This window comes from Diabrotica undecimpunctata, chromosome 6 (genome assembly GCF_040954645.1).
Source record: "Diabrotica undecimpunctata isolate CICGRU chromosome 6, icDiaUnde3, whole genome shotgun sequence".
Taxonomy (NCBI): domain Eukaryota; kingdom Metazoa; phylum Arthropoda; class Insecta; order Coleoptera; family Chrysomelidae; genus Diabrotica; species Diabrotica undecimpunctata.
Window position 1 is genome coordinate 18,931,872 of NC_092808.1, and position 13,600 is coordinate 18,945,471.

The 13,600-nt window shown below is 30.8% G+C and overlaps 3 protein-coding genes across 3 annotated transcripts; 1 reads left to right on the forward strand and 2 right to left on the reverse strand.

Moving 5' to 3' along the window:
• Positions 1–3,387: 3,387 nt before the first annotated feature.
• LOC140444772 (uncharacterized) lies at positions 3,388–5,999 on the reverse strand. Its single transcript, XM_072536532.1, has 2 exons — positions 5,325–5,999; positions 3,388–4,475 (listed from the first exon to the last, which is right to left on the reverse strand). The coding sequence occupies exons 1-2, from the start codon at positions 5,687–5,689 to the stop codon at positions 3,446–3,448; spliced, it is 1,395 nt and encodes a 464-aa protein (XP_072392633.1). The 5' UTR covers positions 5,690–5,999; the 3' UTR covers positions 3,388–3,445.
• Positions 6,000–9,172: 3,173 nt separating this feature from the next.
• mRpS5 (mitochondrial ribosomal protein S5) lies at positions 9,173–12,079 on the reverse strand. Its single transcript, XM_072534386.1, has 5 exons — positions 11,810–12,079; positions 11,387–11,740; positions 10,980–11,210; positions 10,557–10,756; positions 9,173–9,601 (listed from the first exon to the last, which is right to left on the reverse strand). The coding sequence occupies exons 1-5, from the start codon at positions 11,964–11,966 to the stop codon at positions 9,215–9,217; spliced, it is 1,329 nt and encodes a 442-aa protein (XP_072390487.1). The 5' UTR covers positions 11,967–12,079; the 3' UTR covers positions 9,173–9,214.
• Positions 12,080–12,153: 74 nt separating this feature from the next.
• Positions 12,154–13,343, forward strand: ND-18 (NADH:ubiquinone oxidoreductase subunit 18). The gene is made up of 4 exons (XM_072534387.1): positions 12,154–12,304; positions 12,358–12,490; positions 12,555–12,730; positions 13,091–13,343. Exons 1-4 carry the CDS (start codon positions 12,243–12,245, stop codon positions 13,269–13,271), a joined length of 552 nt encoding a protein of 183 aa, XP_072390488.1. The 5' UTR covers positions 12,154–12,242; the 3' UTR covers positions 13,272–13,343.
• Positions 13,344–13,600: the final 257 nt, after the last annotated feature.

Genomic DNA, 13,600 nt, shown 5'->3' on the forward strand with positions numbered 1-13,600 from the left:
AAAATGGCATCATGGAATGTGAGAGGTATAAATGGGAAGGAAATAGAACCGGGGGAAGAAATTAGAGATAAGAACATTGAAATAGTAGCTATAACAGAGACAAAGAAAAAAGGAAAAGGATCAATAATATTAGAAAACGGAATGTTACTAATATACAGTGGAGTGGAAGAAACGAAGAGAGCTCAGGCAGGAGTAGCGTGCATGATAAAGAAGGAGAGTATCAACAAAATAAAAAATTGGATATATTACAACGAACGTATACTAAGAGTAGACATAGATATGGATACAGAGGAAACCAATACAAACCTAATCATATGTTATGGACCAGATGAAGACGCAACAAAAAACGAAAATAATGAATTCTGGGACAAATTACAAGAAGTGTTAAATGATTGTACAGAGAAAATTGTTATCACAGGAGACATGAACAGCAGAATGGGGAAAGAAACAGAAAAATGGAACAATGTCATCGGACCTTATGGGGAGGACAAACTAAACAAAAATGGAAAATTACTACTCGAATTCTGTCTAGACAATAACCTGGTGATTATGAACACACACTTCCAACATAAATGGATACACAAGATCACAAGAAAAGTCAAATCAAGAAACGAACAATCAATTAGAGACTATACTATAGTGCAAAAAACAGAGAAGAACTGGATAAGAGACGTAAGAGTAAAAAGGAGTTATGAAATTGGTAGTGACCACTATCTACTAGAAACCACATTCAAAAGCAAAAGAAAAGAAATAAAAAGAAATGAGAACATAAACAGAAAACACAAAGAAATAATAAAAATTTATAAACTAAGGGAAGAAACAACGAGAATAAGATACTCAGAAGGACTAGAGAAAGAGATGGACAATGAACATGAAATAACAGAAACAATAGAAGAAGAATGGGGAAAATTTAAAAATGCGATGATAAAAACAGCTAAATCAATATGTGGAACCACAAGAAATAACAACAGAGGGAAACGAACATCTTGGTGGAACGATGAAGTGAAAAGAGAAATAAAAGAAAAGAAGAAATTATGGAAAGAATACATCCAAGACAAAACACAACAAAAATATGAAAATTATAAGGGACAAAGAACAAAAGTTAAAGAGATAGGTAAGAAAGAGAAAAAGAAAAGTTGGGAAAAATTCGGGGAAAAAATGGAAGAAAACAGCAAAGAAAACGTAAAATTATTTTACAGAACACTGAAAAACCTAAGAAGCAACAAAGAAACGAAACTGAAACAAATAATGAACAAGGAAGGAACAATAATAAACGACGATAAGACAATAATGGAAAGATGGTGGGGGACATTTTCAGCTGATACTGAATGGAAATCAAGCGAATACAATGGAGAAGGAAAGCCACAACAGGAGAGTATCCATGAGAAACACGGAAAATCCAGAAACTATAGAAAAAGAAGAACTGGAAGAAGCAATAAGAAAGATAAAGATTGGAAAAGCACCAGGAAGCGATGAAATAGCACCAGAAATGATAGGAGAAATATATAGGAGTAAAAGCAAAAGAAAAATTGTTATACATATATAACCTAATATGGAAGAGAAAAGTAATACCCAGAGAATGGACAAATCCAGTAATTATACCTATATACAAGAAAGGAAACACAAGAGACTGTAGGAACTATAGAGGTATATCACTACTATGTGTAGCAGCAAAAGTATACGAAACCATAATAGAAAGGAAAATTAGAAAAGAAATAGAACATAAATTAGAGGATGTACAAAGTGGATTCAGGAAAGGACACAACACACAAGACCATATATTCACCATGCAACAAGTAATAGAAAAAGCGTTAAAGAAAAATAAAGAAATACATCTGAGCTTTATAGACATGGAAAAAGCATTCGACTCAGTCAAAAGAAAAGATATATGGAAAAGCCTAAAGAAGAAACAAGTAAGTGAAGAACTGATAGAAGCAACAAAGAGTATATACATGAAAACAACAAATACAGTAAGAATGTTAAATATACAGTCAGAACCATTTGAAACAACCCAAGGAGTTAGACAAGGGGAAGTCTCAGCCCAGTACTATTCATAAATGTAATAGATGAGATAGTGAAAGAATGTAAGAAAACATTCTAGAAATACTGCATCGGTTGGAACAAAATGCAAATGATAAATGCTGAGATGTGTATATTTGCAGACGACATAGTATTAATTGCGGAAACTGCAGAAAAACTGAAATACAACTTAGAGAAATGGAACCTAGAAGCAAGCAAATACAACTTAAACGTAAACAAAGAGAAGACTCAAATAATGAAAATATCAAGGAAACAAGGGACGGAAGATCAAATAGAAGTAATGATAGACCAACAAAAAATAATACAGACAAATTCATACAAATACTTAGGAACAGTAATCAACAACAAAGGAGACATCGAGGATGATCTTAACAACAGAATGGAAAACACAGGAAAACTATTCCAAGCACTAAATAGAGGATTCCTTAATAACAAAGAAATATCAACAAAGACCAAGATGACAATATACAAAACAATATATAGACCTACAGTGACATATGGAGCAGAAAATTGGATATTAAACAAAAGACATCAGAGCAGAATTCAGGCAGCAGAGATGAAATACCTCAGAAGAACGATAGGAGTAAAAAGAACTGATAGAATCAGAAATGAAGAAATAGACTCAAAATCAAACCGATACTCGAGTTAATCAAAGAGAAAAAATTGGCTTGGTTCGGACATCTAACCTGGATGGACAATAATAGACAAGTAAAAAGAGTGTGGGACGCCAAACCAATAGGGAAGAACAGAATAGGAAGACCCATTAAAGAATGGAACAGTGACATCTCGCAGATACTGCAGAGTAAGGGTAAGACTTGGCAGGAAGCAACACAGATGGCATCCAATAAGAAGGAATGGAGAAAGTTCGTTAAGAGCTAGGACACCTCAGAAGACTGTCAAATAGTGTAATGTAATGAATTGTATTTTAAACGGCCCAACACCGAAAGGTACAAATGGGTCTACTGATTAAGTAAAGTTAGTTGTTTTATTATTTTAGTATGTTTTTATAAATGAAATTTTTGTCGACGAAGACTAGTAACTCATTCAAAATCCAAAATAGAATATCTTTATGAAATTTATATTCGTTTGAAATAATTTTGATTGCACAAATAATTACTAAGTGAAAAAATGAAAAACGTAGTAGTGATAATTAAAAAATTACAGAACGTCACTTTTCACAATTATTTTTAAACGCAATTATCTCGGAATGAGCGATTTTGAGTTACAACAGTTTTCGTTGGGAGGGTCGAAATGTTTAAAAAATGATGAATTATACAATGAGACTTTAACAAAACTGGATATTTTTTAAAGAAGAGTAGACTAAATACAACAAATTACATTGAGCATATAACTTTATTATTATAATTACAATGAAAAATTATTTGATTTGATAAAGTGAATTATTTTAACTGTTCGCATGGTTTAACTTAATGTGATTCTTTAAATATCGTTTTTGTTTAAATCTCAATCCACACAGCTCACAGCTAAATGGCTTCTCATCAGAATGTATTAATCTATGCCTTTTTAATTCATATTTTATTCGAAATCTTCTACCACAAATTTCACAAGGATATGGCTTCTCTCCTGTATGTTTGGTTATGTGGACCAGCATAGGTGGCCTTGTCCTGAAAGTCTGATTGCAGTAAGTACATTTAAATGGAAATATGTCATTATGTGATCGGTTATGTACAAAGAGAGAAGCTTTCTGCTTGAAAGATTTTCCACATAAGTCACAAACATATGGTCTTTCATTGGTATGTATTCTTCTATGTTCATCAGCATTTCTCCTGGTAGCAAACATTCGTCCACAAATATCACAAGGAAAATTTTTAATGCCCTCATGAGTTTCTTTAAGATGCCTAACTAGACCCTGGGATACTCGAAAGCATTTACCACATAGATGACAAGAATGGGGCCGCTCTCCAGTATGTATTCTAACATGCCAGATATAGGTATATGGAGAATAAAGGCATCTACCACATTCTTTGCAATTATAGTACACCTTGCCATCCACAACTATTTTTGCGGCATTTACCATTTCTTGATCTAGTTTGGCATTCTTCTTTCTTGATTTCTTTAATTCAATTTTACCACTATCACATTTTTCTATTGGATGAGTTTGAGCTATGTGTTTTTGCATTTCAGGCTCAGATAAAAATATCAGTTGACATGTTTGACAGCCATAACAAATATCTTCGGCTTCCTTGCTTGATAAAGGATCATCTTCATCACTTATGTCATTTATCTGTTTGTCTTCATTTACTTCTTTGTCTGTAGATTCACATATTTCCTCGAGTGGCAAATATTCTTGCTGGAGGCCTATATATTCACCAATATTATCTGAATAATCACTCATTTCTGATTTATCAATAAATACTGGATCAGTTTCTTCATATTTATTTAATATCGGAATCTTTGCATCTTCTTTAATATTCCTGTGAAAAAAATAATAGAAAACTAAACATTGGACTTCAAAAAAGAAATACAGCTATTTTGGAAGAAGACTCTTATATCTCAAGAAAGTGAAAATTAAGGAAAATGAGTGATTAACTAGAGTTTCTATATGAAACTCTAGTTAAATATGAATCACTTATGCTAAGCATATTAAGATATTTTAAATCTTTATCATATCATTACATATTATAATAAAATAAATTAACACTTTTATTGAACATCATTTACATTATAATAATAATATATATATATATATATATATATATATATATATATATATATATATATATATATATATATATATATATATATATATATATATATATGTATATATATGTATATATATATATATATATATATATATATATATATATATATATATATATATATAATTATAATTACAAGTAATAAAATATATATGTTAGATGCAGTGATACAATTTATTAAATAAAACAAAATTAATAAATAAAACAAATTGAAAAATGTACTTAGGTATAACAAAATGGCACACCAACATTTTCAAACAAATTTTAATAGGTACTAATTAGAAATAAAGTTATTTTCTGTCCTTTTAAAGCATTAAAAAAATTCAGCATTTTTCATGAAAAGTTTCTCACTGAAAAATGATTTTTTATGCATAAAATAAAATTAGAAATGTTTAATTTACCCAAAATCATAAAGATTTGAATGAATATCATTCAAAGGATCTGTGATATAGAGTTACTCGACTATAGCATTATTAATATCTATCTACTAATATTAGCTGTATTAAATAGAATTTCTCAAAATAAATAGTCTTCTTCCTTGATAGCAAATATAAAGAGACTTACGTTACTTCTTCCAAACTTATGTCAGTATTAGTCCCGATTTCTATTTGTTTCTCTGTGACAAATTGATAACTCCTTAGTCTTCTATCTGCTTCTATACTGGTTAAAAATAATTCATGCCAAGCTAAAACAGTAGAAGCACATTGCCAACAGCATTGAAGAGGTAAATCATCAGTTTTTTCCACTTTTATTGGAAGATATGAATTCATTTTCGAAGCTAGATCATTATTTTCGCCATCAGCAGTATATATTCCAATTAGTTTTTCCTGTTGATTGGCACATAGTCTACATATTTCATTAATACTTATAATTTCCATTAGTTCCGTATGGGATATGTCTAATATAGAATCTTCTTTATTTTCCTCCATATAAATTTCTAGATGTTTCCCTCCTTCTGATTCAAATTTTGTTAGAATTTTATAGTGTAAATTTGGTCTTTTATCAAGAGTACCAAGTACACAACAAACAACGAAAATGGCTATTTGACAATTGATGTAAATACCACTGCTTTATGAATTCAGCCAAGGAATGGAGAATTTTCACAAAAGATATACATCCACATTTAAGTCTAGGGTTGGACTTTGAATTAAATTTTTAGTTCCAAGAAAGGACAAGTGTTTAAATTTAAGTAAATATTTTACAATATCTTATTATTATACCAAACCCCCACTTAAATGTGCAAATGACCACATTACGAAAATTGACTCCTCCGCTTACTGCAAGGATCCTGAACTGTACAAAAAAATGTAAGTGGGTGTCACAGATAACCTAAAGGTCGAATGCCATATCACAGTATAGACCAAAGACCGTAGGTGATTTGTCAGTTATTTATACCACAGACCATACATACTCATACAGAGTATGTATGGTTTGTGATTTATACTGTGTCCCTATGATCCAACTCGATGCTATGATCGTATTTAGAGAGCTTTTAAAGCCGGTTAGAAGACACTATTTTTCCGTGGATTAAAAATAAGGGGGCAAGAATTTGAAAATTGTACAGTAAATAAAAAAAAAATCTAAAAGATCTTGTCTATGTTAACTTTATTTATGATTTTTATCAAGGTATAATGAAGTTTGGAACTTCGTTTATCAACTTAAAACTTGTAAACAAGCAAAACGATTGTTTTATACACACTTTACACTACATGATTTATCATGTGATTTGTCATATGATTTGATCATAAAGTGAAATTTACATGTTTACACTGTGTGATTTGTCATATGATTTTGTCATAAGCACTGTCATGCGGCTCGTCATAGCTTGTCACAGGAGAATAGGACGGTACCTATTCCGCATGATAAAATCATATGATTTTCGGTAATAATACGGGTAACACCAACATATTTAAATATCCCGCCTTATTTTTATGTCAATTCAGCGACATTCCCTTACCAAGAGACAACATTCTTTATCATTTATTTATTTTTTGTTTGTTGCATTGATATTGAACCTATTATCTAATGTGTGCTATTGTATCGTATTTTTCTTTTATTATTTATTTAGTTTATTTTATTCTTAGTTTAGTGTTTTATAGTCTTCTTAGTCATACTTTTAGTTTAGTTTCTTTATTAATTATTTTTAATTTGGTATAATATCAACACTAAATTTGTATACCCTGTCCACGATTTCTTCGTAAGAGCCACCTGCAATCCCAAAGGCGTCTGATATTTTTCTTCTTACTGCTGTAATCTGTACGCAGTTGTTGCCGGCGTGTTATTATTAAAAGTCGGGAAGTCAATGCAATCAACGATTTATTTTCCATTATAATGGTTTAAAAATCTAATAATTGATACCTATACTGTGTCTAATATCTCTATGACCATAAACAAAAAGAAAAATCAAGAAAACCTCACTCATTGTCACTCATATCATAAGTCATATCTTATCATGCAGTGTAAACACGATTTTTTAAAACATCATAGAAACGAGGAATCATAACAAATCTCATATGATATTGTCATATGATAAAATCATGTAATGTAAAGTCTACTCTTTATGCCTACAACAATTACAAAAAAGATATCTACACCGCGGGTTTAATGTTACACTTTTTAGTACCTAAATAAATTTTAAGAAAAATGAGGTATATTATATAATCTGAAAAAGTAAATGATACTTCCAAATGGCTATACAAAAATGTCTTATCTAAATATAATTTAAATATACACTTCTATAAGTAAATATGATTATTTTTCGGCCATATTATTTTGTTTAAAGCCACTCACACAAAATTCCATATAATTATCACTGGAAACAAGAGAAATTTCAAACATTGTTTACGTTTTTGCCCCCTTAATTATGTCTACCTAGTACCAAAGAATGTAGACGCTTAAGCGTCTATATTCTTTGCTAGTACTCTGCTTGAAAAAATAAGTACGCGCAGACGGAATCAGCCATGTTTTAAACGGAACCAGTGCTGTTCAGTGACATTTTATCTGGTGTGCATAGAAAAATTTAACCGGTTTAATTTGTTTACGGTAACTATAGACATAATATGCTCTATTTTATTCGTACTTTTAGTTGAAGAATAGATTAAATTATTTCAAATGTACTAAATTATTAATCTTTAAAAATTTAAATTACAGTTCTGTCGTAGCTTGAGCTTGTCACAAATTTCTCAATTCGAGTCCACGGTTCGTAGACTTAATACGGTTGCCTCTTCCGACTAACCAATGAACATTAAGCCCTAAATTACGTCACGAGAGTACTGTAATTTGAATCGTAAATCGTAACACTGTTAGTCGTTGTTTTTATGTCTTTGATGTGTGGAAAATAGTAAAGATAGTTATGAAATAAAGTCTAGTGGATTATAATACGTAATTATGGAAAACTGTTGATATGTTTTGTACATATTTGGCAGTTTGGTACTTAAAATTAATCAGAACCGGTTGTTAACGTTTATCCAATGTTAATGCAGGATTTACGTAAATCTAGGACTTCAATCTCCATTTTACACTGAAAATTTGTCGCGTATACTGAATTTTCATCAATACTGGATTAACTATTGAATGAATTACCGAATTACATAACTATTTTTCCATTTTTTTTTTAATATCTTTCCTACACACTACAACCTGTGCCTGGCATTCTAAAATTTCATCAACATTATTATTACGTTAATACACAATGAAATTTTATTTAAAGTTTTAATCTACCTTATAAAAAGATACGAAGACAATAGGTACGATGTACAACTACAATAAATAACGTTTCTTCGATAATTCAAAAATAAGTTATCATAGAAAACAACACCAAAATTTTAAATACAAAAATATAAAGTAAACTGAGATATTTAAGAAACGATAAGTAATAAAGCAAATAATAAACTGAAAGATAATTACCACGTGGTGACGTAACTCAAGCATACCCACTCCAGTCGGAAGAGGCAACCGTAGTAAGTCTACGAACCGTGATTTGAGTCTATGTTTCCGTTTAAAATATGGCGGTCGCGTGCAGACACACTTCAAAGGCGGCACCTGAGAGTTGGCATTCTAATTGTTATTTATTCTGTGACCTAGTGGACAACACGCTAACTAAATTTAAAAAAATGTTTTACTTATTGTTACAGCACAAGGAACCTATGCTGTGGTATTGTTCTTCTGGTTATACATAGTTTATTAGTGCTACCATTGTTTAAGTCTATCTTTGTGACTAAATCCACTTGTCTATTAATAACATTCGATAATGATTCACTAACTTCACTGTGAGTTGTTTCTCATGATTAAATTGAAAGATATACTCAAATTCAGACTCAGACTGTCACTCTCTTTAATTTGAGTCCTTTACTCAGACCTTTATAATTTTATGTAAGGAAGTAAAGGAGGTAGGAATTAAAAAAACAAATGTATAAATACAAAAAAGATATTTTATTAATAGCTAATTAAGAATATTATGACTCTTCTTCAGCTTCTTTCTCCTTTGGAGGTTTCCTATATTGTTTACACTCTGGATACTTCTCTGTTAGGAAACTTTGTATTTCACCATATTCTGCTATCAAATGTTGCCGAACTTTATCCTGATTTCTTATCTTTTCTTGCTTTTTCAAATATATTTCATAGGATCTGAATTTTGTATAAAACGGTGGATACTTCTTTCTCTTCAACACAACTCTGCCATCAAAACAGTACTGTTTAAAATCTAGAATTTCATCTTTGGGAATTTCATTGGCCTTTCGGCATTCTTTAGGTGAAGCTATAACATTTGGAAAGTAATTATTTTCTTTGCAGAACTCTACTAAGTGTAGCTTCTTCTCTTCGGCCATATCTTCAGGAGATTTCTGTAACAACAATTTGTTTAAAGCAACTTTACTTTTATTCTATTGATCACAAGAAATATGTAAGACAATAAATGTAAGTCTAAGAAAAGCTAAAGGTGAAAAGGGACAATTTCAAATACAACCAAAAAACTGACATCTTAATAATGTTCTTGTCAAATAATGACATTGATTAACCACCTTATTATTTAAGGTTACTGGTCAAATGAGTTGAAGTGCGGTATTTAGAATAAGAAGTCGTGTTTAGCCTTTGTGTTGTGGCTGTGTTGGGTCTTGTTTCTGAGGCATATGTCATTATTGGTCTTACACTGACTTTATAAATTCTTGACTTCATCTCAGTGTTAATGTGTCTGTTTCGTCATATAGTGTTATTAATTCATCCTGTCAGTCTATTTGCTTTTTGTACTTGATTTCTCACTTCTTTGTCTAAGACTCCATAGCTGCACAATGTAGATGCACATTAGTAATAATGGTATTTTATTTCCATTACTTTTCATCAAAATATTGATTCAATCCTTCATTTACTATACTCCTATTACAGGTCAAATGTTGTTTATATACAGCAAATGATGCACCATTTACCTATATACCTAATTCTGTTTCTCTTTCTGCTCTCTCTTACCTATAGCATTACATATGTAAGGATTGTGCAGATTGACTCCCATATAAATTTGTAATGGCGAACACATGTATAGAAGTATAACTTCTACCGGCAGTCCCACTGGACTGCCACACCCTTTTTTTATTTTATGACAGTTTATGGATGTTCCCTAAAACAGAAAAAGTAATTATGGGCCTGACAACTGTCATTTATGATTATCCTGGGGAGGATTGTATTCTAATTGTAATTATAAAAAAGTAAGAAAATAGAAAGAAAAACTATATAAAGAACATTATCATTCAGCTAAGAAATTTACCCATTTAAAAAGTGTAAAATGAATAGTAATAATTCCATTACCTGTCTAATCAGCCCTAAGAAAAAAGCCTTCATGATTTTTCCTACATTTGTCGATCCTTCTACTTTAGCATGCAAATCCTTAATACCCACAACTTCGCATATTGTTTTTATTGCTCTATGACAAACTAAACCATGTCCTTCAGGTTTCTGCGAAACATAAATTTTTGTTGTCCCAAACTGTGTGAAGAAATCGTGGCACACTAAAACGTAATAAATGGGGATAATGTATTAAATAAAAAAAACTTATGTTTTATAAAAACTTAAACCGTAAGTAAATGTTTAAAATTATTTTATTAAATGATTAAAAACCATCAAACAAGTAGTTACTAATTCTTGCATGAAGAGGATAATGTCATCTTTATGTAAGAGGCTATAATTAACATATAAAAAATTTATAGTGCATATGGATATACAAATTCTTACCTGTGTGGTTTCTGAACAATTTAATATGCATTAATTTTTGAGCGGATCTATTCTTAGCCTTTCTTAAAGCTGCTCTAGCCTCAATACCTTTTGCTAGAGCAAAACCAGCAAGCCCGTTACCATTACCAGTTACCACTAAAGCTGATTGTCTTCTCGTTCTACCAAAATTGCCTTTCATGTTAAAAACAGTTTTCAATTCTAACACTTTTGTATCAAAACCTTCAAAGTTATCTAAAAAACAAAAATTAGTAAATATAAATTTTTGCTTAATAACTCAAAAAAATGTAACGAGAGGAAGGTATAACATTTTGAGCAAATTTTAAGATGATGCTAAGAATACACTTCTGCTAAGTGTCTACAATTGTAATTTATATAATTTTAAATTTTATTATTCTTTATGTACTAACCTTCTTCAATTGGATCTGGTCGTCCAATACTTCTTCCAGGTAACTTAGAACCTGACCATCCTCTCTCAATTGGACTTAATTTTGGCCTCTTTATTGTGCCCATCTGATCTCTAATTTGAATTAGCTTCTTGTCTCTTTCTGGATCTTCTGGTAGTTGGTGTTGTTCTACTAATTCTTTTCCTCTAATTATAGGGGCTGAGAGACCTGGCCAGACAATATTTGCTTTACCTACACCAATTACCTGACCACGGTTAAGGTCTTTTATTTTGGATTTCGATACATTTTTAGCTCTACCTCTCTTTTTACCAGCATTACTGACAGAAGTTATACCTTTCCACAAATCTTGTGCAGGCACTAGAAGAAATTTTATAATTAATACGATATTCAACCGCTTTAAATGTTTTATATCCTATTCTTACTTACATTTATTAAAGAAGTTAGTATTTCTTGTAGAAGTTTGAGACAAAATTTGGGGTTCATGCTCCTTTACAGGATTTATAATTGTAGCGACAATTCTACATCTTGAGGCTATTGTTAATTTTTGAAAGGTTTTTGCTACATTTGCTAATTGTCCTGCCATGGCAGTATTTATATTACACTATCAATAATAATTAAAAATATGAATTTATATTTTTTCCATTATGTTGGTTATAAGGATAGGTTAGTGACTTCTTCTTCTTTTTAGGTTAATTTGTGGGTTAACTCTGTGTAACCAGAAACCTGACTCAAGTAGGTGTAGGTACATAAAATATAAAAAGAGAAGAATAGGTTTATCTTAATATACAGCTGAAATTGACATTGACATATCAAATAATAGCGATCAGGCTTAAGTGTTAAATAACCAAAAGGGTTGAAAATGTCGTCTACGTTATTGAGGCTTAAAAATATATCGCGATGTGCGGCTATAAATGGAAATTGGTAAGAAAAAATAATGTATAAATAGAAATTAAATAATTAACATTGTTTTGTAGGGGAGCAGTATCTCTAAGTACTTCTGCAGTAAGACCAGCAGAACCCCAGATAAAAAATGATGTAGCCCTTTTAAACCCAGAGGAAGTTGAACATAAAAGAAAGTTACAAGGCACTATTACGGTAGAAGGAACTGTGAGTAGAAATTTTTCATACATTGCCAGAATATTGTGCTTAACTGTTTTTTATTTCTTTACAGACAGATATTTCACCTATTACTGGTGTTCCTGAAGAACATGTCAAAGGGCGTACAGTAAGAATTTATGAACCTGCAAAAAATTGTATGCAAAGTGGTACAAGCAATATTGGTAATTGGCAAATTGATTTTGATACAAGGGAAAGATGGGAGAATCCCTTGATGGGCTGGTGTTCAACGTAAGTACTGCTGTTAAGATATAAATGACCTCGGTTACAACCTCGTTCAGATTTATTATTGCATAATTAAAGGAAATAAATATTGCAATTTTGAGAGTCTGATCAGAGATTTTCAGTTTTGTTAAATAATTTAAAGCTTTTGGAAAGTATCGAGGTACAAAATTATCAAATTAATTTTTCATTTTCAATCAGTCTGGCTTACTTGGCTTAAAACCTTAAAGACAGATATTTTAAGATGATCTTTGTGCATTGAATGCCAGCTCAAACTTTGATCTTCTAATATCTCTTTTGTTCATTCTATTTATATTAAATAATACATTCTTTATGTGTAATACTGTTTCATAAATAATATTGTTTTAGTGGGGATCCATTGTCCAATATGAAAGTTGACTTTTCAACCAAAGAAGAAGCAATTGAACACTGTGAAAAGAATGGTTGGAAATGGTTTATCCAAGAAAGTAGTCTAGACAAAAAATTCAAACCAAAAAGCTATGGAATCAACTTTGCCTGGAATAGACGCACTAGAGTATCAACTAAGTAAATTCATATACATATTGTAATATATTAAAATTGTGAATAAAGTTTATTAAATTAGAAAATTTATGTCTAGAAAGACTTTTTGTAAGTTTATTTAAAAAGGCTTAATGTGGTATAGATATAAATCTACATAATTTATTCCAAACGGGGCTTTGATGTGGCCATTCTCCAAAGTCATAGTTACAAACGGTAAGACAAAGTGGCAGCAATAGCATCATAAAAAGGAGCAATTCTAAGAATGCATATCATCATCATTGGCATTACAGCCCTGTATGAGCCAAAACTTTCCCCCTTTTCATTCTATCTCTAACAACTCTTTTCCGTCCTCTAACT